Below are 25,974 nucleotides of genomic sequence, written 5' to 3'. Positions count from 1 at the left end.
TGAATCAGATCAGTACAGTGATTTGAATCAGTGAATCAAATCACTGTCCCTCTGAATTGTTTGAATCCGAAGCCAAATTGACTACTTGCTGCTTTGCACAGGCCTAATAGAAACCTACGAAATAAAGTAACTTCATGGAGGAAGGAAAGAGACTGAGATCACACTACCAATTTAATGTAATTTAATGTTGAAGTAGCATTTGCCAAGAAATATAATAAGATGCAATTTAAAATTATTCAAATTACACTTTCCTTTTAATAGAATGATTTCTTACTGGCTCAGAATTGGAGACGTATAAGAGACCATGAGAGTTCACAATTGTACCTCTTCCCAAAATTAGAAATGTTAAATCAAGCATACAGATTATGTTCAGACTGATCTAGAGTACTTGTCACAATTTGTGTTATTCCCTACCACTTAAAGTACCAAAGGTCGATGACTATGAAATGAAAAAACCCTTCTCAATTTCTGATTTCTTCTCCACTCCACTTTATGGAGGGAGTTCTCACTTGTACCAAGCTGGTGCATACTTGAGGAAATGATAGAGGAAAGGTAACTCTAAGTCAGCTTTGAAGCATCTCAATCCAAGGATCCAGGGAAATATTCTGTCCAAAACTTTGCTTCAATTCAGCTTCAAAAGAGGACTCTTGGGACTGGTACATGCTCACTGGCTGGCTCACTGTCATGGTCCCCCCCGTCCCAGGAAACCCTGGTTTTTCAATTTATTGTTTGTCAGAGAAAAGAACTATTCTTGTTTAAGCTTTTATAAATTCAGTGCCACTAGCTTCCCCCACACCGAGGCAGAGCATGGGCTGGGGCATGGCCACTCCGGCTCTGCTCCAGTGGGTGGATGGGGTGAGGGTGGAGGGGAAGTCTTGGAGGGCTCTCTGTCCTTTGGCAGTAGCTGGCAGGCATGCTCTAGAGTCTTTCTGGTTTGAACCACTGCAGGCATGTGGCTGCATTTCCTGAATCAAAACTAAATGTGTGTTCATTTGCTTATTGTTCAGTCTGTGCAGCTTAGACTAACCTGCAAAAGACTGAATCAATTCAGCCTCAGGCTTTTTGACTGTCTGTACATAGCCTTGGTGTTTTCAGTGCAGTAGTCAAGTATCCTATCCTTAGTTCCAGCCTTCTCTGTGGGATAAGGGCTCCTCAACATGTATACAGTGCCTTGGGGGTATGGAAGATAAATCACATGTATCCTTGATCAGCCTGGTCAGCTGTTAAGGAGTGCTGACTTATCATGTTTCCATTTCAATAGAGAAAGAAGAGACCTTTTAAAAGAAACATGCATTATAACAAGTTAATAATGCTGTGATAAGATGTTGCACAGAGCAGTTTCTCTCATAACACCCTGTTTATACAAGTGCAAATGCACTCATTTAAGTTAGTGTGAAGTGTATCACAGGGAGGGAACAATTTGTTAAAAGGTTATGGAGAGGTTCCCGAAATGTTATATTTTGACTCCCTGATTTCATGAAGCAGCAATTATTTGCGCTACTGTAAATGAAGTCTAATTTAGAAGTTTTAAAAACTACCCAGCATGTGTGGAGAAGCCTTTTAGCTGTTCTCCAGAGTCTGAGCTAATGTTAAAAATGGTCTCCAGCTGTTGTGGTTGTGAAGAAAATCTTGAAAGCCCTACTCAAGTGCAACTGGTGCTGCAATTTGTGCTCATGTTTGTAGAGTTCCTGAAAGGACTGTAAGGGATGAAAGGCTCCTTTCATTTCACTGGGCAACTTGGACACCAGGAATAATACTTCAGATTCTAGTAGTCATTCTTAACTATTTCACTACTCAGTGAACCTTGGAAGAAAGAAAAGGAAGTCGCATATTGTGTAGATCTACACATTCAGTTCTGAATAGCTGCTCACTGTTGCTGTTCGTTCAACACTACAAATTGCAGCATTCTTCTTTAACAACAGGCATACTTTCCCTTCGCTCTTAGTGGTTTAGGAAACAGTCTGGTAAGGAAGTGCCTGCAACTTTGTGGGCCTTTCCCAGTATTGTTTCAAGATTAAATTACCATTTGTTTCCTTTTTGTGTCATTCACCTTTAAGGTGTATCAGTTTTCAGGGTTTCATTACATCCTTGAAACAACTCTCCACTAATTGCTGGCAAAATAGCTTTTAATCCAGGTATGAAGCTGCTAAAATGTTAATATAATTATATAAAAAATGAGAAAATGAAGGTGATTTAATTTTCTGGTAGTACTTTCTCTGCTTAAATATTTTTGATAATAATGTTGGTCAGAGGGCATTTTTAAAATATTTTTTTAAAATTAAAATGTTGTGATTTGCATGGTTGAAATTATGACCCAAGTGGGAGTTTTGCTGTTGATTTTACTGGGGTCAGGATGCCATCTCTAACCTTCCACATATGTTGTGTGCACTTGGTTTACTATTGCGTTGTTATATGGGAAGTTATAATGTTATGAACAGAAACTTTCTTGGGTTTTTTTCTTAGAAATGTTGTGGAAAAAGTTACTGCAATTTTATAATTGATATATTAGCTTTAGCCTGGAGCACCCATTTTTGGCCTTGGTGTAAACTGTAGAGTATAGCGTTAGCATTGTCAGTGTTTCCATTATAATTTATGATTTTTTAATATGAACTATTGCAGTGGATTTGACACATCTTCAGTTCATAAAGTCTTAAGCTATGTTGCAAATTAGCTTTCGTAATAAAGCTGTTAAACTTTGCTTTATTAAACATAATACCTTGTTATACTTGCATGCTATTGTTTTCTCTTAAACTGATCCAGAGCAAAATCAAAGTACAATTGGTCCCTTAATACTGTGAAGGAAGTATGCTTAAAAATACCCAGCATACCTCTGGCATTTTTGCCAGTTGGTTAACTCGGGGGGGGGGGGGGGAGAGAGAGAGAGAGAGAGAGAGACTAAAAAAAAAAAGGCTTCTGAAGAACACACTGTCCATTTAAATTGCAGGTACAACATGGATGCACTCAGTTCATGCAGTAGTGCTACATTAGGAAGTTAAGTGAAAAAAATGATTTATTAATTTTCAGCTGTATTGGAATTTTAGGTAGATAGCACGAGTTCTCCAAGTTGATATTTGACCTGAACATCTATGAAGACAGCTGTGATACCAAGAAAGTACCATTAGATACTTAAGGACAAGACAAGTAATCCTAGGTACTACATTGGTTTCTGAAAGAGAGTGAACTTTCTTCAGGAGAATGATCTCTTCTGTTGAGGTGTAGATCAGCCCTTACCTGTAGGGACAAGTAGAAGGCAGCCTAGATTTGCATCTTAGACCTAGCCTAAGCTTTCGCAAGCTGGGGTTCACTTCAAGTGCTGTGAAAAGGTCGTCACAGAGCAGTATATAGAATGGAGAGCGTGACTTGAATACAAAACGGCGGGAAGGGAGGGAGAAGTTTTGGGAGAGGTAGGCAAGCAGAGAACCCATAGGAAGAAAGAGATCACAAAAGCTAATGGGATACAAATCCGTAGATCCTGTTTAAACTATACTTAACACAGTCCAGTTTGCAGATGATTTCTTGTTTCGCTTTTTCCATTCAGATTAGTTGCAAGGCCCTCTTGCCTCAGTGAGAATAGAAGTCTGGCTTTGTTGATTTGAGAGATGCACACCTTTAAGGATGTGGAGGAGGTATTCCTGTAGTTACAGTACAATGCCAAAACTGTAACCACTGAAGTCAACAAAGCCATACTTAGCCCTTGCACTGACTTGCTACAATACCAACTTTCATCTTGTAATACAGAGCCAATGTTTTGAGTCATGACATGAGTTTCTCATTCTAATTACCATTATTAACACCACAAGTTATAGTTATTTTGGCAGTCTCTTTTTGAGAGGTTCCTAATCTGGATAACGGGAACAGGAGAATGGGCCTTTTGCTTGAAATGTAGTGGCGGAACAAAATAAGGAAACTTGTTTCAAAATGTGGAGCCTTGATGGCTTACACAAAAAATTTAGAACCACAAATCAAATGTAAATATGCAGTGAACTGTATGTAAGGCTCAAGTACTTTGAATGTACAGGTGATTGTTTTATACCTCAAAGCAATTTTTCAATATGTGTCAATTAAACAGCTTCCAAAATGCTGAAGTAGCATTGAGTCTGCTACCTTAATGTGAAGAGGAGAGCTCAGGAGAAGGTTATCTTCAACCCAGAATGTAACTCTATAATATGTATTATATAGGCTTTGAATAACATGATTTAGCATTGAAATGGTTTACTGCATAGACTCTGCAAAGAAATTAGTGAAACAGGTCAAATTCCATATTTTAATTTCTGTTTCATTCCTCCTTCGCCCAGCTTTAGAGGCATTTATATCATGAGTGAATTGTTTACTAGTCTGGATTAACGTTCATAAGGGGAGAATATCTGAGTGATAACAGTTGATCTGATTTAAGCAGAATTGTAATTCAATTGAAATTTAACTACTTTTAGAGTCTGACAGAAAAGCTTCTAAAGAAAGAACTGGATTACACTGAATTAGAAGAAAGGCACAGTGAAGTATCCATGAGTAAAAAGAATATACAGGCAAGCCTACATCAAAAGGACCTGGACTGCCAGCAGCTTCAAGCAAGGTTGTCTGCATCTGAAGCTTCATTGCAGCGGTTACAGACAGAACTGGGTGAGAAGGGAGAAGCAAGCCAGAAACTTAAGGAAGAACTGTCAGAAATAGAGACTAAGTACCAGCATCTCAAAGCAGAGTTTAAACAGCTGCAGCAACAGAGGGAAGAAAAAGAACAACATAGTCTACAACTCCAAAGTGAGCTCAGTCAAGTGAGTTCCCTTTTGATTTTGTTTTATCCTACCAGGGCTGTCCAAAATCCAGGCAGCTGGGGCCCACATGCCACATGGGTTGTAGTCCTGGGGGCTGTGTAAGGTGCAGGCTGCAGAGTGAGGGTCACTTACCATGTAGGCAGCACTCCCTGAACTCTCCTACCAGGCAGGGCAACTTTAGTGTGTGCCCCACCCACCTCCATTCTGCACACAGAGTGTAGGCAGTCCCCCCACCCCTCCACCATCTCTGCCTCAGCCATGCATGTCATGGGAACAAGCCTGGCTCTCCCCCTTTTTCCCCCTCCTCCTGCAGTGGCCATACCAGAAGCTCATGGGCCTCATGCTAATCCTGTGGGGGCCAGGCCACCAGTTGGGCACCTGCTTGTCCTACACTTTTCCATATGTATTTGTATAGTTGTAATCATGCTGGTTCTATATTTCTGTAATGAAGAAATAATGTGTAGAATGTTACTCAGATCTGAGTAAAGCCATATGCTCAGCTAGGGTACATTGGTGTAGAGCTATTAGGCATTTATACATGCGCTCCAGGAGTGGCGCGGGGCAGGCACTCTAAAGCCCTCTGAGTCATCTGTATCAGTGTCCCTGTGCTGAAAAATGACGGTGAGGGTGCTTAAAATGAAGCTTGTTGAACGAGTTTCAGTTTAAATGCCCCCACTGCCATTTTTCAATGCGGGGATGCAGATGCATGTGATGCTGGAGTGCAGTTATTACCACTCTCTAGCAGTCTTGATTAATCAAGTCTGCTCTGATGCGCTGTAATTAGTGTGTCGGAGCAGCCTTGCTGTACATGTATAAATGCCCATAGGCTAGGGACAGACATTCAAAAAGCCTGAGCCTGAATTGATTCAATCTTTGCAGGTTAGTCTAACCTGCCTAGATTGAACTGATATATAGGTAGATAGATGTTCCCTTTTCATTCCAGAAATTCAGGCACATGCCTGCGGTGGCTTAGGCTAGAAGCCAGGGGGGGCGCTAGATCAGCCCTCCCTTCCCTTCCACACTGCTGAGCTGGGGGGTGTGGCCAGGCCCTGGCAGGAAGTTCTGATTAGGGAGGGGTTTAAACCCCCACCCAGCCTGCACTGTCTCAGGCTGTCCCCTACTGGCTGCTCAAGCGGCGGGAGAGTTGAGGCAAAGGTGGGGTATGCCGTGCATACATCTGTTTATGGTACTGAACTTTTCAGTCTCACTCTCCCTTGCAACTCTGCAAACCTGACAGGGCTGCAAACCCGCAGGGGGGGCTGATAAAACAACAGTGTTTTGTTTATTAGCCTATCAGCAAAACAAAAGCCTTTCTCATTAGTTCAAGCTCTTCTTAAACAGCTTTTACCAATGAGGGAAATTACCGGCTGACCTGTTGATTAGCTCCAAAAAGCCCTAAGTGGACACTGTCCTGTCTGCCTTTGTCTTGTTCCAGTGAAATTGGAGACACACACATGGATACCTCATCATTAGCTAGCATACCACATGCCTAGCATCTGTGGTTGGAGTCCATACTGTGGGAGGGAGGGGGGGATCTCTGCTTGAGCAGTGAGGGAAGCCAGGCAGACCCTGCTATGCCAGCAGTCTCTCTTTGAGCTCTGGCTAGAGAGGACAGGGGCAGGACCAGCCTGTTCTTTGGAGCAGAGAGAACAGCCTAGCCCAGTCCAGCTCAGGGCTACAAAGAATCTGGGATGTTGGGGGACTCTAGTTTAACTTAAACCAGGAAGGAGTCTGGGGACAGACATTGCATAAATCGGTTTGACCCAAATCAGTTAAGTCTGATACTACTATATTCAACCAGGTTTATCTTAAACCAGTTTCAGCCATTTTGAAACTGGTTTATGTGCACTGAACTTCTGTTCCGTTACAGGTTTAAACCAGTTTCTGATAACTTAAACCAATTTATGTGTAAAGTCTGTCCCTAGCCATAGAGACTTATTGGGGTGAATTTCTACTGATAGCTTTATATTTTTTAAAATATTACTGCTATCTGCTTAGCATAATCTTTAGAATAATTTAGTATTTCTTCTTGTATGAAAGAGTGCTCATCCAGCTAATTAATTTAATCTGTAAAAGCTGCTGCAAATGGGTCTTTTGTAGTTTCCCATTTTTTGGAGTATATTTGCATTCTTATTGACTTAAAGTAGCTGTATTCTTTTGTATCTTGCCTAAGGATTCCCATGTTCATCTTACCCCCACCCATGAATAAATAACAAGGGATCTTGAGGCCTGTCTGCCAGTTTCCTCTTCCTTAGCATAGCACAAGCTAACCCCGTGTTGCACTCCTTGGTGTTTTCCTCCCTCATCATTTTGTCCCATTGTTTTCCTTGATCAAATAGTATACTGGCAAATGAAAATCAGTTCTGGTTCATTGGGTTTTCTTGACCGATGCAAGTGAACAACTATCACTCAGCTGTCTAAAATTTTTGAAAGCAGTAAATAAAAAGCAACAAGCAAGATTACTTCTGACTGCTCAGTGGAGGAGAGGAAGTTGTAATAGGATGTAGCTACAAAAAAAGTTCTGATTTGAATATTGAGACGTTACTTAATGGTAAAGTTTATTAGACTCTACCGAAGGGTAGGTTTGATTTAAATCACAATTCAAATCGCTGGGCAGAGGAAGCCTGGATTGAATCATTGTTTTCTTCAAAAAGTGCATTCTTATCGTTTGCTATAACCTTAATACATATTATTCACAACTCAGAGATAGAAGTGGTTTTTGTTTTTAGAACGTACACACTATACATTTTAAAGCAGTGATTTATTTTAATATTTTTTCAGTTTAATTTTGCAGCTACATCAGAAAACTGAATTATGATTTGGTTATTTTATTTACCAAAGCTAATTGAAGCAGATACTTGTGAAGTCATTGGAAGGTGAACTATCTCCAATTCACTAGACAAATCATGGCTATTTGGGGGATATTTTTGCCATGCTGTATTAGGAGGGCAACAACAACTGTCTCCATAAACAACGGACATTTAAATTGCTTTATTTAACTGAAACAACAAGCTTATGTATTTTGGATATTTTTCTTCAGCAACAAACATATAATAATTTTAATAAAACAAGTGTATGCATTTCTGAATTTTTAATTGTTTTAGTTATAAATGTGAAATGTGTTTTTAACAAAAATTAAATAGATTATTTCAGCCGGGTCAGCATGAGAAACTTAAAATACTGAGTTCTAGATTTTTGTAAGGCCATAATCAGAAATGTATCCCTCAAGACATCTAGAATATTCTGCTCAAAATGTTTCTCTTCCGTTTCTACTGCCCCTCCCTCCTTGCATTTATATCCAGACTCCTCCTCCTTGCCCAGATTGACTCCACCATCAGCAATCCTCTACTCATTTCACTTGAAATTTTGCACTTTTAGAGAGAGCTGTAAGGGCTTGACTCGATACACAAACTTGCAGAGAGACAGTAGGACTTATGAGTAGGTAATCAGGTCTGTTGTCTCTCATCTTCATATACTGCTGTTAACAAGGATGTTGTCTCTGGAGAGACAAATCCACAGATTGAGACCTGAAACTCAGTAACACAAAGATGCTTACTGGGATCTTCTATACTAAGTACTGAGTCCCATTGGGTAAAGTGGTTTTCTTTCATTTTTACTAATCTATAGAGGAGCCACTGGAACCCCATAAGATTGGACTCGTAATATAGTCCATGGCCTATAAAACTTTTCTAAAAAGGTTACATGAATATATTGTCTCAAATAGTATATAATTAGAAGTTATAATCCCTATTCCATGATGATATCTTTGAGCTTTAACATATCTTAAATTAAAACTATCTTTATATAGGTTTACTTTTTTAAAAGCATCTTAAAAATATGATTAAAACAAAAAATATGATTTAAATAAAAAATCCAATTTTTTAAATTAAAAAAATAATTTATTTTGTCCACCCTGGACTATAGAGTTGGACATGACCTCAAGAGGGCATCTAGTCCACTCCCTGCCTTAGGTGGGATCATATCGGGTAAAAATATGTTTAACTTGTCTTTAAAAGCTTCTCACAGATACCCTGCAACTCGTCTAGTCTCTTTAGTGCTTAACAGCCTCCATAGTTCTTTCTAATTTCTAATCTAAATCTCAGCTCTTGGCATTTAAGTGCTTTACCACTGTCCTGTTGATTATCATCCTCTTTGTAAACAAACTTTTTTGTATTGAAAGACTGTTATAAAATCTGCTTTCAGTCTGGTCTCCTCTTTAGTCTAATTAATTCCAATCCTTCCAGCATTTTTCTTGTATGTCATGTTTTCTGTTTCTTTAATAATTTTTTGTTGATTTTTCTGGTTCAGGGGTAAGCAACATTTTGGCTGGAGTGCCAAAAACACCCTAACCTCAACCCATACCTTGACTTGGTATGCCAGGGACAAATAGCAAGGGAGCAGTGAGTGGTCTAATCCTTGTTGCTGGGCACATGCATGCATGCCTCTGGGCACATTGTGGGCAGGGGCCAGGGCTGCACTGCCCTGGCCCCTTCCCTGCCATGCACCCAGAGGCATGCATGCAGCTGGCCATGGCTATGGAGCCCAGGTTGCTTGCAGCAGGTAGCAGCCAGGCTGCAGACAGCTGCACCAGTGTCTGGAGCCCCGGCTACCCCAACACCTCCATTACCATCTGCCTAGAGGTGTGTGTGCAGCCACCATCATCATGGAGCCTCCTGGCTGCCTGCCATAGCTGTCCTGGGTTCTAGGCAGCTGCGGCAGGTAGGCTGCAAACAGTTGCACCGGTGTCTAGAGCCCTGGCACTGGCTTCATGGTAGTGGGCCTGGGCCTGACATGACGGGGGGAGGGGAGGAGTGGACCCATGCCTGACCCGGCAGGCAGGGAGGGGAGGGAGGGAGTGGGCCTGGGCCAGATGTGGTGGCCAGGTGGAGAGGGGAGGGGAGGGGAGGAGTGGGCCCGGGCCCAACGTGGTGGGGGAGGGGGGAAGCGGGGGCTGAATCCCAAGTGACCAGGGAGAAGGGCCTGGACCAGAGGGGGAGGGCAAACACGGGGCTCTGTCCCCACCTGCTCCCCCCTCCCCCCCGGTCATTTCTGATGGGCAGTTTGCTAGTTTTCTCAATAAATCCCAGCGTGCTTATTGTGTTACTTAGAATAATATGACATTGTTGACTCATTCAGCTTGTGATGCAGTATAATCCAGAGATCACTTAAATGTTGGTACTTTGCACTTGTCCATATCCAGTTTCATCAATGTTTATTTCAGATAATTTTTTCAAAGTGCCCTTTATAAATTGAACCCTAATCCTATTCTCTAAGGTAGCTGCTGTCTCACCCATCCTAGTGTCATTGGCAAACTGTAGTACAGATTTTCCTCGCTTCATGCGGGTTATGTATGTGTGAATTCATACTTATGCAATGACCCTTTTATACCAAAAATTCATTATATGCAAGGTAAATTCACTCGTATGCGATCAGTGTGGTCGAAGCCTGCAGTCAGCTGCTTTGTGCAGTGCATTATGGGAGTGACGCACCAAAATATAGCCTCCTGTGTGGATCTGTGCTCCTCGCTTGTCTGCGACATGTATTTCTGTAGTTGCCATTTGCTATCACCCTGTGCTTGGCTGTGCTGTCTGCTGTTATTGACTACCAAAATTGTCTTGTAAAAGTGGTAGAAATGGGTCTGGGGTCCTTATGGTTCAGGTCTTGGAATATATCCCTATTTGTTACATTGTAAAGTGGGTTCCTTTTATGCAAATTCGAGTTATACGCTGTTTTCCAGGGATGCAGGTACAGTAGGGATGTGTGAAGCTTTGGGTGCTGATTTGATTTGGAGGAGATTTGGCTCAATTTGGCGGCTGAATCTCCGAATCTGAATAAAATCGGGAGACCAATAAAAAGGTCCGAATCAATTTGGACTTTCAGTGATTTGGGCAGTCCCCACTTGCCACTGCAGGGAGCTGGACCTGGGTTCTATGCCAGTAAGTAGGAAGCGGGGGGGGGGGGGGGCGGGAGGGGGCGGATGACTATGGGGGGGACCCTGCCAAACCCCATCTCCTTTTTACTCCCCCAGTCCTCCTGAGCGCCCTGACCCCTGCCTGCTCTCCCAGCCCTGTCAATGGCTGCCCTGCCCAGCCCCAGCATCCCAGTTCTTAAAAAAGCCCTGCAGTCACTGGCTGCTGCCAGGAGGGGGCCCCGGGTGATCCCTGCTGCCCCCCATTGCCCCGTGCTGTGTGTGGGGCTCTGCCACCAGCCTCCGTCCCCTGCTCGCTCTCCCAGCCCCATCAATGGCTTCCCCGCCTGGCCCCAGTGTCCTGGCACTTAAAAAAAAAATTCAAAAAACCCCCCCACACTCACCGACTGCAGCAGTGACCATCGGAGCTTCTGGGGGCTTGTGACAGAGCCCCCCCCCATGCAGTGTGGGGCAGTGGGGTGCAGCAGGGATCGCCCCCCTGCCTGGGAGCAGCTGGGAGTCTGGGGCTTTTTTTGTGTAAGGAGCTGGGATGCTGGGGCTGGGCAGGGCAGCCGTTGACAGGGATGTAGCCTGGTTGATTCGGAGATTTGGCTGATTTGATGGTGGCCGAATCTCCGAATCAGACTTGGTCGAATTGATTCGGGACAGTGATTCGAATCACTGAATCGAATCACCGTCCCCCACATTGTCCAAATCCGAATTTGAAGTGAATACTAGCTGCTTTGCACAGGCCTAATGTACAGCATAAAGTGAGGGAAACCTGTATATGGTCTTTTTGTGAAATAATTCATGAAGATGTCAAATAGTATTAGTTAGATGAGTGTTGTAGGGAGACAGTGTCAAAAGTCAAGGTATATGCTCCCCATCCCCACCATCCACAAAGCCTATCATAGTCAGACAAGGAAATTAACTTGGTTAGGCACTGTTTATTCTTGGCAAATCCATGTTGGTTAATATTCTCTGAGTGCTTACAAATTGATTATTTTATAACATAGCCCAGTATGTCTTTTAATTTTGGTTGGGTCTTCCTACATGTAGGATCTTGCCATATGATAATTCTTATTGAGTATGAGCTTTTTTTTACATAGAATTTTGGGATTGATTCATAAATGGTCAATATTAGTTGAAAGTTGACTGAGGCAGGTGCAGATGTGTTGCATGTTTTTGAATATATTTGAATATAGTGTATTAGACTGGAGAGAGAATTGTGTATCAAGACTTCTATTCAGACCTGCAACAAAAAACATGGTCCATTTCAGCTCAGTAAACTATACTACCGTTTGCCTTCACTTAAAATAATTTTGAAAAAAAAAGTGTGCATCAGCTTGATGCCTTCCCCAAAGCTTATAGTAGATTACATTACAAGCTGTACATACATAGTTTCTTTTGAAAGCTTGTGTGACTTGGCAAGAATTGTAATTTTTTTTAAGACTGAAGGAGGGAAAAGCTGATGTTTTGCAGCGAGGAAGTTTAAAGTTTCAGTTGTCTGCCTAGCAATCCTGGTTGGTGACACTATTACCACCTGTCTAGATAAAACCTGAAAGCAAGCTTCAGAAGCTTGACTGGCGGACAGAGGTGAATTGCAGACTGAGGGGATACTACAAATCGGGAGAGGTGGTGAATTGATTCTTTTCTGTATCTGTCTATGAAGTGGGAGTAGGGAATCTTAGATTGACTAGGGAAGGGGTGTAAATCATTAGGGGTGCACTAATAGAGATTTTGGGGTGAATGCCAATAGCCGATATTTAAGGCGGCATATCGGCTGATACTGATCAATTTCCGATACAGCTGCCTCCAGCTGGTAAGTCCGGTGGAAGGGGAGGAGGGCAGGAAGGGGAGTGGGGAGGGCAGATCAAAGCCCGCCGTGGTGAGGCAGGGGCAGGTGCTACTGGAGGTGGGGCAGGGCCGCTGCTTGTGGGGGGGAGGTGGCTCCCGCCACTGCTTGCACCCCAGGAGGGCACAAGGGGTGGTGTACACCCCCCGCATCTGCACAGGGCAGGTTGTGTGGGCCTCTTCTCGGTGGGGGCTGGGCTTAGAGCGGGCACCAGTGGCACCAGGATTATGCTGCATCCACCCCAAATTTCATTGCTGGTCCGCACCCAGTGCTGCTGCCACCAACCGCCCAGTGCAGCCCTGGCTTTTCCCGGTGCGTGGGTGGAGGCAGGGCGTTGAGCCGGGGCTGTGCCAGGTGGTGGCAGCGGCAGCGAAATTTGGGGTGGATGCAGCATCCTCCCAGTACCTCCAGCACCTGCTCTGAACCCAGCCCCTGCTGAGAAGAGCCCCACACAACCCTGGCCTGAGCCTGCCCTGCGCAGATCCGGGGGGGCACACGGCTCCCCCCCACCCTCCCGGGGTGGAAGCAGCAGTGGGAACTGCCCCCCTCCCTCCCCCTGCACCTACCCCTCCTGGGCAGTGCCTGTCCCTTACACCTCCCTCACCGTGGGGGGTGTTGATCTGCCCCCACACTCCCCTTCTCTCCCCCCCTCCCCCCAATAAACTGACTAACTGGAGGCAGCTCTTCATGCCACTGGCTGTGCTCCTCGGTGCCTGAGTGCTGCACTGCACCTGCGCGCAGCACCAGCATTTATCAGCCCCATCTGGCCAATATCTGATACAGCAAATTTTCTTTATATTGGTACCGATCTGATATTGGACCTATGTATCTGTGCACCTCTATAAATCATACATCCTTAAACGATAGCATAAAAAAGGAATTGAATTTAACCCAGAAAACCTGCCTGAAGGGGAATTGCTGAGGCTCTCTTATTTAGATGCAGTGGAAGAAGGACTTTGGGGTGAATTGAGAGAGTATTATTCAGTATACAATGACAAGGCATTCCTAGTTTTTCCTGTATAAATATATATATTTTTTCTGTTCTTTTTGCACATTAGGAAATATTTCTGAATTTTCATATAGTTTGTTTAGCATGTAGTTTGGAATGCTAGAAGTAGGTTTATCATTGTTTTTCTGTTTTCTTCTTACTCTGATTTCATTATTACTCTGAAATTGGGAATTGTCATTGCAGAAGTTCAGTTTTCTAGAGGCCTGTACACTAGTTACAAAATACAGGAATGTTATACATGAACTTAATTGTGTTGTGAACATCAGAATTATATGTTGCTCTCTCTAGTGAGATATAGAAATGATGTAGTGAGGTCAGCCTCAACTAAAATCATGGTTTTGGCAAGAAGATGGAAAAGATGGAAAAAAGATAATGTTAGTTTCTACAGATAACAATTAAATTTTAAAATCAGTGTATATTAAGTGTAAGTTTTTACCTTATTGGGAAGTTAATATGTTGAAAGGTTCTACAAAATGAATATCCTATATAGTTCCAAAGACAGCAGCATGTCTTTTGAATGCAGGGATTATCAGGGTGTTCAAAATTCAGGTGTCAACATAAAAAAAAGACAATTGATGGGGAGAGGGAAGGCAGAGAGGTTAAAGAAGAATGTAGCCCTTTGTGTACTTAGTGGATATTTGCTGACAAATATTCTTCATCATGAAGTTTAACTTACTTATGTCACACCTTTTAACTCCCAAACATTTTCCTTATAACGAATATTGGTTATATTTTGTATGTTTCTGTTTATGCCAGTGTCTTGAACTGTGTAGTCCCATTGGCTTGAAGTTTGTTGCATGAACAAAAAACCCTATACTTTTCTTCTTATCACAGAAGTTGATTGCTTTTAAAAGTTTTCTTTTCCACCACATGTTCTGGCTCTTGGTTCTACGAACTCATTGGTTGCTGTGATGGTAAAGTAGAGCTTCCTGTAACATGGATTTTGTTTAGCAGCCTCCTTGAGGAGGAATATTTTGGTCAGACTTCACCTGTTTATCTGAAACTATTTACAAAAGGCATAGTTAATATTATCATTTGCTATAGATTGTTGGAGTTCAGTAGGTCAGGCAACCATGGCTTGTTATAATCTAGACTACGTACTACAAATGCCAGTAATCTGTTTATAACATTTATTGATGTTTTGATCCATTTTATAAATGCTGTGCAAGTATACTGGTAATATGTGACACTTTTTTTGAAATGTTACTATATTATTATTGATTATATTTTTCCAGAAGCTTTTTATACTGTTGATATTTTCTCACGTCAGTAGTTTGCTTTTGCTGTAAACTTTCATGCATTTACTCAACTCCTGCATAGTTTTTACACATGAACATATTTACCTGAATCTAGGACATCTCCAACTTTAAGATGACCCTTCAATAATTAGATTCTGTCCCTGGCAATAATTAGATTCAGCCCCGGCAACAGGTAGTTAGGTGGCCCCCTTGCACTCTTTTCCTCCCCCCCCACCTCCACCCCCTTACTGCTAGATGTGACTCAAGCTCCATTCCTTGCCTGGTCATGCAGCAGCATCCCAGGGCCGGAGTAGCGCAGTGGCTGATTGGCCAAGCAGGGAATGGAGTTTCCATGTGCGCTGTGTCCATGAGGGCATGGAGCCAGAACCAAGCCTTGACAGTAAGGGGTAGGAGGGAAGGCAGGTGGGTTCTGTGCATCTGACTGGCCCCAACCCAGGCTCAGGGCTGGAATCTCAGCCATAGCAGCCACCCTCCAACTTTGTACTCAAATCCAAGATGAGTGGCCTCTTCTCCATTCTGCACAGGGGGAAACCTAGTTTTGAATTTAAGTAGATATTCTAATATTAGAAATTGATATAAAACCCTCCAAAAAGCTACAAGCGAACACTGCTTATATTACTGTGATGCAATTACTGTTTCACCCACATCCAGAATGATTTTTAAGTCTTAGATGGTTTATAATGTTGGGGGTAACTTAACTGCAGATCTTCATAGGGGTCTGATCCACTCAGTGTTTTGCTTTCAGAGATTTACAGAGTATTTAATTAGTTCTGATGCCTCTTCTGACCCTACAGTAGACCTCTACTAATAGGGGTTTTGTTGTGTAGGGATGGTTAGGAAGTAACTGAACACCTACAAAATGAAAACTACAAATTTGAGGAGTGGGGTGGGAGGACAGGGCACGGCATGGGCCTTCTTTAAAACTGATTTTTGTGTGGGAGGGCTTGTTTTCTTAGCAAAAAAACTAAATAAACCCAACAAAACAAAAACCCAACAGCTCATTTAGAGAGCGATGCATTCTTACTTGTGTACACTCCTGGGGAGCCTCCTAACCTCAGCCCGGTTGGAGAGTGGGCTACAGTTCCTTGGGGAGGTTCTGGAATGTTAGTTATGGACACAAACCGGTTTAGAAGATTCTGCATATCACGTTGAGAGAGTTCATACATCCGTTTCCCCTTCAGCTGAGGAATACCAGCGCACTCAGGGTGAGCTGAAACCTCAGCTTGGGCTGGCTGAAACACTGTTGCTGAAGCCAGTGGAGCATTTTAGGACTTGGGTCATGGCCACTGGAGAAGAGAGAAATAGGGATGTTCTTTCCTGGTGCACCCATCACTACTTGGCTGTTTTCTATGCATGGAGGAGAAGATGCTTTAGTCCTAGTTCCGTTCCCTTAAACTAACAGAGCTTACCTGGAGGGGCTTCATGAAAGCAGTAGTGATCCTTTTGGATCACCTTTCTTCCCACTTGAAGGCCCTTCCTTTCTGAGCCTTTTCCTGCATGTGCAGTTGAACAATATAGTCTACATCAGGTAGAATTTCTGTTACATACTCGAAGAATGTTTTTGATGTTTTATTAGTACTGTTCTTATGTAATAAAAAGAGGAAAATTACTATTTTATGTGTAGTTAAGTCTTAAATTCAGTATAATGGTTGAAGAAGTTTAAGACAGTACTTTCTTCTCCCCTGCAGTTGCACAATAAACTTCTGGAAACAGAGCGCCAACTAGGTGAAGCACATGGTAGGCTTAAAGAACAGAGACAGTTGTCTAGTGAAAAACTGATGGATAAAGAACAGCAGGTGGCTGATCTGCAGTTAAAACTATCCCGTGCTGAAGAACAGGTAGGGGTTATGCACAGGATGTAATTTCATATGTAGTCTGATATTGGGCTGTGTATTACATGTGCTACCTGCTTTTAGTAGTGTTGGTGTTTTTAGCTTATGTCTATCTGAGAGCTTCATTAAATAACTTTGTTTAAAATGTAATTGTATTTTATAAAATAAAATTCCCATGTAAAAATTTGCCTGCCTTCTAGGCAGAATTGTCTGACTGACACTTTGAGTTTTAGAAAGCTAAAATTATTTATTTTTACCTATTTAGTATGTCAGGTCCTTTGTCCCCCTGGTCTGAGGGATCTGATCGTGCTAAAAGATCAACATGCATTGACAGAGCCTTTTACTCTGTGTTAGAGGAGAGTTGTGTTTGTGGTGATATTTTTGTGAGTTCAAGTCCCAGTAGAAGAAATAGCAGGTGTGGCATAACAAGATATGAGTGGCATGTGTAGAGGTAGAAAGCAGTTATTTTAATAATCAATTATGCATCCATTTTTTCAGTAAGAACCTATATCTCTCTATCTGTCTGTCTATCTATAGATATATGCACATATACTACTATACACAGACCTGCCCGTAAAAGTTGAAATTTTTCAGTTTTATGCTAGTTCAGTAGCAAGTTGTTGACTTGCATAGGAATCATATGACTAATATTAGTTAGTACTTAGCTTTGGAAAGTGTATTAAAATAAACAGATGACATTACTACTAAATCTGCTAGTGATGTAAATTCACACGTTTGCTGCAAATTTCACTCAGCATAGTTGGAAAACAAGATGTAAAATAATATATCTATTACCTGGCATGACTTTCATTCTGTGAAATATTCCTATTGCCAGTAGTGACAAAAACTTCAATTTTGTCACTAGAAAAAATGGCATGGCAAATTCATACTTTAAATTTGTTGGGAAATAAGTGTTTAATGTACAGTCTTTTACTATTATGGGAAATACAGAATTGTGCCTGTCAGTCTTCACTCCAGAGCTTGACATTTTTATTTTTTTAAGCTAAAGGAAAAAGCAGCAAATTTCACCGAATTGCAGCATCAGTTAGATAAAGCCAAGCAACAACATCAGGAGCAACAGACTCTTCAGCAAAATACTACAGCAAAACTGCGAGAAGCCCAGGTAAATAAACACTATACCTCTCCTAGAACCAGTACACTGTTGTACTTAATATTGCTGGTCTATTATGACACATGATTTTCTAATGCATGACTCTCATGCATTTCCTTTTCTAAAACAGAGTATGCAATAGCTATTATAGCATTTGATAGCTAACATGTATTAGGAATAACTTTGAAGGTCTCTGTAAACTAAGGAAGCTAATATGTGTTTTGCTAGAATGATTTGGAGCAAGTGTTACGTCAGATTGGAGATAAGGACCAAAAAATTCAAAACCTTGAGGCCTTGCTGCAAAAGAGTAAAGAGAACATCTCCTTGCTAGAAAAGGAAAGAGAGGACCTGTATGCAAAAATTCAAGCTGGTGAAGGAGAAACTGCAGTTCTTAACCAGCTGCAAGAAAAAAATCATATGTTGCAAGAACAGGTAAGAAATGCAAGTAATTCCAATACACAAAAATCCTCATTATCTTGTGATGTCTTATATAACAGCAGTGTCCTTGGTTCCCGTCTCTGTCTGCAACTTCACCCCTCACTACTTTGCTGTTTCTTACAGTATTGCATTTTGAATACCTCATAAATTTGACAGGTTTTGTGTATTATTTGGTGGGTGTTCTCTCCCTCTGTTCTAATGGAAGTAAGCATTGAGACTTTCCTGTAATAGGGATGCAACTTATGTATGGACCAAGATATGAGTCCATATCAATTTGTGATAGTGTTAAAGGGAAAAAACATCCTGTATTTTTTCAGATGTGAGAGAGAGTGAATCCCATGCCATAAGTGTGAGACTCCTTTCAGTGAAACTCAAGTTGCAGTAGATGTCACCTCTATGTTGTATCATTTTAGTATAAATTAGCATCATCCACTTTCCACTGGCTTCTCAGTTTAGTAATTGCTAGCAGGCTATCAGTAAAAAGGTGAATACATGCTAGTATGGTATGAGAATGATGGTGTCTGCTAGCTATGAACTTCTTGCCAATATAGCAGGAAATTTTGTCAAGTGGTCATGCAGTCCGGAAAGAGAACCTTCCAAGAGTTAATGTGAAGTTTGGATCATAAAATGATGATAACATTTTTGAAGGTTAGGGTTTCTTTTATTTCTTCTAATTAACATCTTGTTTCCCTTGTAGGTCACTCAGCTAACAGAAAAGCTGAAGAATCAGTCAGAAAGTCATAAGCAAGCCCAAGAGAATTTGCATGAGCAGGTGCAGGAGCAGAAAGCACATCTAAGAGCTGCTCAAGACCGCGTGCTCTCCCTGGAAACAAACATTGCTGAACTAAATAGCCAGCTCAATGAAAGCAAAGAGAAAGTATCCCAACTTGATATACAGGTAACTGAGTTTTGCGCTATATACTAATGAACAATTTCATTCACAGTTGGTTATGGAAGGTAGAGATCTGAGTACATAAAGCTATTAGGCTAAGTTTATACCAAAGATTGCTTTGTTTGAGCAGCAGATGGCTAAGCAGAGTACCATAAGCAAGATAGTCTGGCAGACATCCAAGATGCAAAAGTCAGGAAAAAAATTAAACAACAAAACCAGGACCTGTCTCATTAAAACTCTAAGTTGCTAAATGTTTCAAGGTTAATAAGCCCATTCTGCCAAATGTCTTTTGATTGTTTTGGACTCCTCACAGCAGGGTGAGAGCTAGTCAAAGTGTGGTCCTGCTATGCTCAAGTTTAGACTACTGATTTTTTTTATTTGGTTTTGTACCTCACTGTGCACAGCATTTTTTTGGTCTAATACAGTGAAACTAAGCAAGTAATGTCTTGCAAGGGAATGTTATCACATTTAAGGCTTGCTGAACTATAAGGTAGCAATGCATTCAATCTGTAAGGAGGTGTGCATTCAGGCATGAGGAGATGTGCATATTTGACTAGAAGCTTTGTAACTACTCTAGGCTTGCCTTGATAAACATTCATTTCTGGAATCTGTGGAGTAACTAATATTGGTACATGGGGTTTGATTTGTAGCAATACCTTTTACTCGGTATAACTGTTAATTTTGTGAGAGGAAATCTTGGTTAATTAAACTTACAGTTAATTACTCCTCCATCTTTCTGCTAGTTCTCTTAGGGCTATTTTTGAAAGAAGTCAGTCTCCAAAAGTGCAAGGGGCTGGACTCTGTATTATAGAATCATAGCAGTAGGGTTGGAAGGGACCTTGTAGATCTTCAAGTCCAACCCCCTGCCTGGGCAGGAGGGAAACTGGGCTCAGGTGACCCCAGCCAGGTAGGCATCAAGCTGCTTCTTAAAGACCCCCCCAGGGTAGGAGCCAGCACCACTTCCCTTGGAAGTTGGTTCCAGATCCTAGCCGCCCTAACTGTGAAGTAGTTCTTACGGATGTCTAATCTAAACCTACTCTCCAACAACTTGTGGCCGTTATTCCTTGTTATTCTGGGGGGCGCTAGGGGAAACAAGGTCTCCCCCAAACCATTCTGGTACCCCCTAGTGAGTTTATAGATGGTCACCAGGTTCCCCCTCAGCCTTCTCTTGTGAAGGCTGAACAGGTTCAGGTCCCGTAGCCTCTCAGAAACCATCTAAACCCATAATGAGCTTCTATTAAGTCCATGTGGCTTCTGCTACTGCCTTTATGAAGCATGGCAGAATGGGACTGTTAACGAGAGAGAGAAAGTGCCTACCACTAGTTAAAGAGATTTATATGCTTTATATAGATTCTGTTATTTCAGGCAGTAGGAACAGAAGGGGCCAGTGGTACCTTAGGGTGCAGACTGCCTCATATAGTACACGCATGAGAGAATACTGCTTTTCTGTAAGATAAATACAGTAAAATCCCTGTTATCCGGCACGAGTGGAGAATGGGGGGTGCTGGGTATCTAAAAATTAGGGGGGGGGAGTGGTGGTGGCCACCCGTGGAGCAGGGGGTGGGGGGATGGCGGCGTCTGCACGCCAAGCAGCTACAGTGCAGGGTGGTGAGTGGCAGCAGCAGCCACGTGCAAGCTTTGCCCACTCCCTCTGCTTGCGTCTGGCCAGCTGGCTAGAAATTCCGATTAATAGAGCGTTCTGGTTACTCAAATGCTGGATAATACGGATTTTACTGTACTTGTAGTACTTCCTGGGTTCTAAAAGCATGCACAACCTCAAGTTTGGATATGGCTGGGGTGACTTGGGCCTAATTCAACTTACCTTGTCAAGCGAAGTCTTTCTCGACTATAGGGGAGTTGAACTGGGCTCAAACGCTGAAAAGAAATTGGTAACTAATTTTATGTTGTTGTGTTGTGTTCTTTGTTCAGCTGTCTAAACTACCTTGATAGCACATATCTTATATGACTTGTATCTAACACCTCTTTGTGTGAGTTACCAAAATTTACCAATAAATGGGTATGATATTAGTGGTGGATAAACTTTTCCATTGCAGCTGCCATTTTCTGTTATCCATAAACTAAAAACAGCATTGGTGCATATTCTTTCAGATAAAAGCAAAGACTGAACTGCTGCTTTCAGCAGAAGCTTCAAAAACTGCTCAGAGAGCAGATCTTCAGAATCACTTGGACACTGCCCAGCATGCACTACAAGATAAACAACAGGTGGGAGACAATAATGCTACTAGATAACCTACATAGAAAATCAGAGAGATTTAGGTTGGGGAGGGGAAGAAATCAAACTTGTATGTTTTTGCACTTGTTATCAAGATTGCTAACTATGTAGTGTATGTTTTGTCTTACTGGCTATAATAAAGTTGGAAGGGTGAGGTGTTTTGGTATGAAAAACACCGCTCACTATAGAATTAAGAACGTAAGTGCCATATTAGGTCAGATCAGTGGTCTATCTAGCCCAGTATCCAGGCTCTGACAGTGGCACAAGTGGATGCTGTAGAGGGAGAGAATCTAACTGGATCTCTCTAGAGTGATGTATCCCATATTCTATACCCTCTCTGGCATCCACTATTTTCAGTTTAGAGATCAAAACATCTCCAACCATTCTGTTTAATAGCCGTTAACATATTTATTATCCATGAATTTGCCCAGTCCCTTTTTGAGCCTGGCTATACTTTCTGCCTCCACCACCTCCCGTGGCAATGAATTCCACATGTTAGCTGTGCATTGCATAAAAAAATACTTTGCCTTGTTAGTTTAAAAGCTGTCACCTACTAATGTAAGTGAATGCTGCTTAGTTCTAGTATTCTGGGACTTGGTGAACAACAGTTCCCTGTTCATTTGGTCCCCATTCTTTGTGATTTTTATAGACCTCTATCCTACTCCGCCATGGCATTCTTTTGAAACTAAAGAGTCCTAGCCTTTTTAGTCTCTCCTGGTATGAAGACTTCTCCATGCCCAGATCTGTTTGTTTTTTTTTTTTTCAGACAGATTTTATGCTTTGAATCTAGGCCTTCATTCTTATAGGAAGTGTTTCTAACTGGCATGATGGCTAAGGTCCCTGGCACATATTCATTTAAAAGCACAATGGGATCAAATTCCTTGATTCTAACAATTGTACCTCTTGTAATTTCAGAGATCAGTCATGCTTGTTGTACTTGCTGGTACATGGGGAGCCTGGGGTCATAATTGTGATCCTGGACTTTCCCTGCACTGGTAGACTGAAATCTGGGTACTCTTTTTGAGACCTGGTATAGTCCTTGGCTGGAACTGACAGTCAGCTGATTGTCAGCCCTGGCCTCGATCTGCTACACTTTTAGTTTATGGTGCTGTACAAACTAGCTATAAAAATGTTCTACAATGTAGAATATATAGTGTAGAACATTTGTATAGCTAGCTTGCTATTTTATGGTGCCTTAAATTGGGTGCCCATGTAACACCCTTGCCATTAATGCTGTGACTATCATGTTCACTGCAGCATAAATGTAATATGTAGAGGGGGCCTAAAGGATTTACAAAGTGCACTTAGTAAAGCAAGGCAGTGTTTGAGTTGGCAGACTCAAATAAATAAAATAGAGCTGTGCTCTATTAAGGTAAAGCACTTATTCCAAAATAAACATCCACTCAGACTTGCACCAAAATAATAAAAGTGAATTTTAAAATCACACACCTAGTTATTTCAGTAAGATTTTTTGGGGCGTACCAGCCCTAAATAATGGCCTCTTATTTGGGTGTTCATGTTAAAACCAAAATGCAATAAATTAAATAATCAGAAGCAAAAAGTTACCGTACTGACATCTTAGCAGAAACGCGCTCAATTCCAAACCACTTCCAATTACCACTATTATATTTTTTGTCTTATGAGGTGTAGTTACAGACCTTCTGTAGTAATTTTCCTTAACTATAATAAATATAAAAGACAAATCTCAGTCTCTTACTTTAAATGAAGCTGCTGCAAAATTATTTAGGCTGCTACACCAGTGTCATAGAAATTGGTCCAGCTTTCTGTGGGGTGTCTGGTGCTTTGAAGATAACTGGTGCTGTAAAAGACTAGCAGCAGTATATATTCTCTTTCTGTTAGAAAATAACTTTGTGTTATACCAGTAGTTTTAAATATAATCCAGGAGCCATTAATGGTCTTGAGAGCTGACTGTGGGTCCATGCTTTTGGTTTTCCTTATTTGCAACTGTTAAATTTTAAGCTTTAGATATTTTTGCTCATTGGAAATCAATGTTGGGAACTGCTGTAGTTTCATTTGGTTTGAACATTTTAGACAAATAACAACATTTAAAGCATTTATTTTGAGATCTCTTTAATAATTTAAAAACTTTTAGAATAAAATTAATTTGATTATATTTTATTTCACAGGAGTTAAATAAGGTCAGCACTCAGCTGGATCAGGTTACAGCTAAGCTGAATGATAAGCAGGAGTATTGTACACAGCTGGAAACTAATCTTAAAGACTACAAAGAGAAACACTTTCATTTAGAACAGAAAACTGAAGAACTAGAGGGACAGCTTAAGGTTTGTATTAAATGCATAACTTCAGCTTTTTAAAGCTGTCTTTCTCTGTGTAGAGTTACACAATGTAGAATAACTGAATCAGAGATGCATAACCTTATGTCAGGTTCAATTCTTCCTGATTTCAGACCAACACAACTAACTACCTCTCTTTGCTTCATGTATAGGAACAACATTGAGCAGAGCTGTGCTCAAGTTACAGGGGAGAGGATGACGCACTATTGCACTTAAATAGCTTTATTTTTCACCATCATTCCCTTTTTTTCAGTAGATAACAATGAAAAGGCAGAAATTTGCTATTACCTCTTCTACACCCGTATTTCTTTAACTCTTAATCCTAACACTGAGCATGACACAAGGAAGTTGTTAAAAGTTGTAACTTACAAAGAGCCTCTACCTTTATGGGCAGTATTTCCTGTTTGTGCGCATCAGGAAGAGGACCTATATTAGTGCTATCTGTCTGATTTTTAATTATCCTATTTAAATACTACTTTCTCTGCTGACTTCTTATGGTTATCACATTTGAATTCAAGGGGACTTTTGAATTTGATTTTATTTTACCTGACATGCATATTTGATATATTAGTGTACATAAAGTTGACAAGACTGCTTGCCTTTCTGTGCACCTGCTTAAGGCATAATTGTCCAGACCCCCAGATGCTAAAGGCCTAACTTGGCTACCATTAAAGCCAATAGTTTTTCTATCAGCCTTAATTGAGAAATAAAGTTCTAGGTCACATACAGACATTCAGTTGGAAGAGTTATTAATCTCCCAGTAGAAAGTATGAGTGTACAGATGTCCCTGGCAGACAGTGTGTCACTTGCTGGACCCTACTGCTCCAGCTTAGCAGGAAGCAGAGCATTTCCCCCTTCACAATTCTCACATTGTGCAGCAGGGAGAGGCAGCCTGACCCTGAGAAATCTGGGTCAGGTGGACTGCTCTGTACACTGCCATCTCTCTAGGCTGACTGAGGATCCAGCAGAGCATGCTGAAATGGGTGCGCAGGGCCCCCCTGGCTGTGTAACGTCAGCATTACAAGCTCTCTGCCCTTCAGGGGCTCAGCATTTGAATGTCTCTTCACACAATAAACTCCAGCGCCCCTCACACAGGAGTAAACTGCTCCCAGGTGCAGTGTCTACATGTATGCCCAGGACAGCAGCAGTTTGAGCTGGGACAGATCAGGCCTGGACTTGTGGGTGGCAGTGTTTGGCAGCAGAGGGGTTAGCTGGGCACCAGGGTGCAGACTCTGCAGAGCTGTGTGGCTAGGCGGCAAGCGGGAGTCTGGCCCCTGCCTGATCACCATTTTACATGCGTGTTTCAGCGCAGTAAATGACTCTGCTGTAGGATAGTTCTGTCCCCAACAGCACTGTCCTACGGCAGAGTTCATCAGTTTACTGTGCCCTGTTACCAGTGCACATGTAGACTGTGATTCTTTACTGTGGGACTAATTAGTTAACTCAGTAAAGTGCATGTATAGCTGCAACCTCTGAGTAAGCTTTTCTACCAGGAAATCAAACCCAGTAGAATTCTTTCAGATCATTTGAACATGTGTATGGAACCCTAAATGCAATATGATCAAGTCACGCATAGGAGTTTTTACAGAGTCTATCCCTATGGTGTGCATATCTTTGGTGTAATGTTTATAAAACATCTTAAGAAATGTGCATAATCACAGGGAGAGGTTGTGTTGTTCCTCTTATAAATTACTGTGTGTGAGTGGAAGTCTTTTGAGTCTCTGTTAGAACTCTCCCTTGCAAAGCACCTCCCTCAGCACCCACCCTTCCCAAGACACTAAATTTCTCAGTTATACTTCTGCACTGGCCAAATCCTGGCCTCCCACAAGAAGTGATCTATGTTTATTAATGCCCCTACAGAGTAGGTAGGATCTTGCTGTTAAAATCTTGGCCAAATTTTGACAATATAATTGGACTTAAGTACAACCCAGGGTGCATGCCAATAAGCTTTCTTTTGCAGACAACAGTAAGGTGGGTATATTATTTCTGTTTTAAGAGGTAGTTAATGTGCGCATGATATTTATTACTGCACTATTTTCTTATCTAGTACTGAGATAGCCTAGACGAGATCTGGTTGTTTCACTTGATGTTTCTGGTCTGCCATATACATTTGATATTGCTTTTTGGATCAGTATACATACATAATGCATACAACTGAGCAGCAGCGGAGAATTTTATTTTCAGGGTGGTGTTCTTTGGTACACAAGGAAGATGGCAACTCCATGTAGCTTGAAAGAAGGTGGAAAGAAGGGACTCTAACTTTTCATAGGGATGAGGGGAGAAAATCTCCGTATTATTTTACAGCATTATATTTGAAAAGATATCTCATCTTATATATAAGCATAATTGTTTT

The 25,974-nt window shown here is 41.6% G+C and overlaps 1 protein-coding gene across 2 annotated transcripts in view; it reads left to right on the top strand.

The window, feature by feature from the left end:
* EEA1 (early endosome antigen 1) overlaps positions 1 to 25,974 on the top strand; it is a 124,899-nt gene that overhangs the window by 61,225 nt on the left and 37,700 nt on the right. For both annotated transcript variants that reach the window (XM_059726173.1, XM_059726174.1), the window contains 7 exons: positions 4,431 to 4,769; positions 16,489 to 16,638; positions 17,636 to 17,755; positions 17,972 to 18,175; positions 18,879 to 19,079; positions 21,183 to 21,296; positions 23,454 to 23,609. In XM_059726173.1, coding sequence (XP_059582156.1) covers positions 4,431 to 4,769; positions 16,489 to 16,638; positions 17,636 to 17,755; positions 17,972 to 18,175; positions 18,879 to 19,079; positions 21,183 to 21,296; positions 23,454 to 23,609 — 1,284 coding nt within the window. The remainder of the gene's footprint in view (positions 1 to 4,430; positions 4,770 to 16,488; positions 16,639 to 17,635; positions 17,756 to 17,971; positions 18,176 to 18,878; positions 19,080 to 21,182; positions 21,297 to 23,453; positions 23,610 to 25,974) is intronic.

The sequence above is a fragment of the Alligator mississippiensis genome, chromosome 4, assembly GCF_030867095.1.
Source record: "Alligator mississippiensis isolate rAllMis1 chromosome 4, rAllMis1, whole genome shotgun sequence".
Classification (NCBI taxonomy): domain Eukaryota; kingdom Metazoa; phylum Chordata; order Crocodylia; family Alligatoridae; genus Alligator; species Alligator mississippiensis.
Note: the sequence above shows the minus strand (reverse complement) of the source record. Positions and strands in the feature narration are given on the sequence as shown.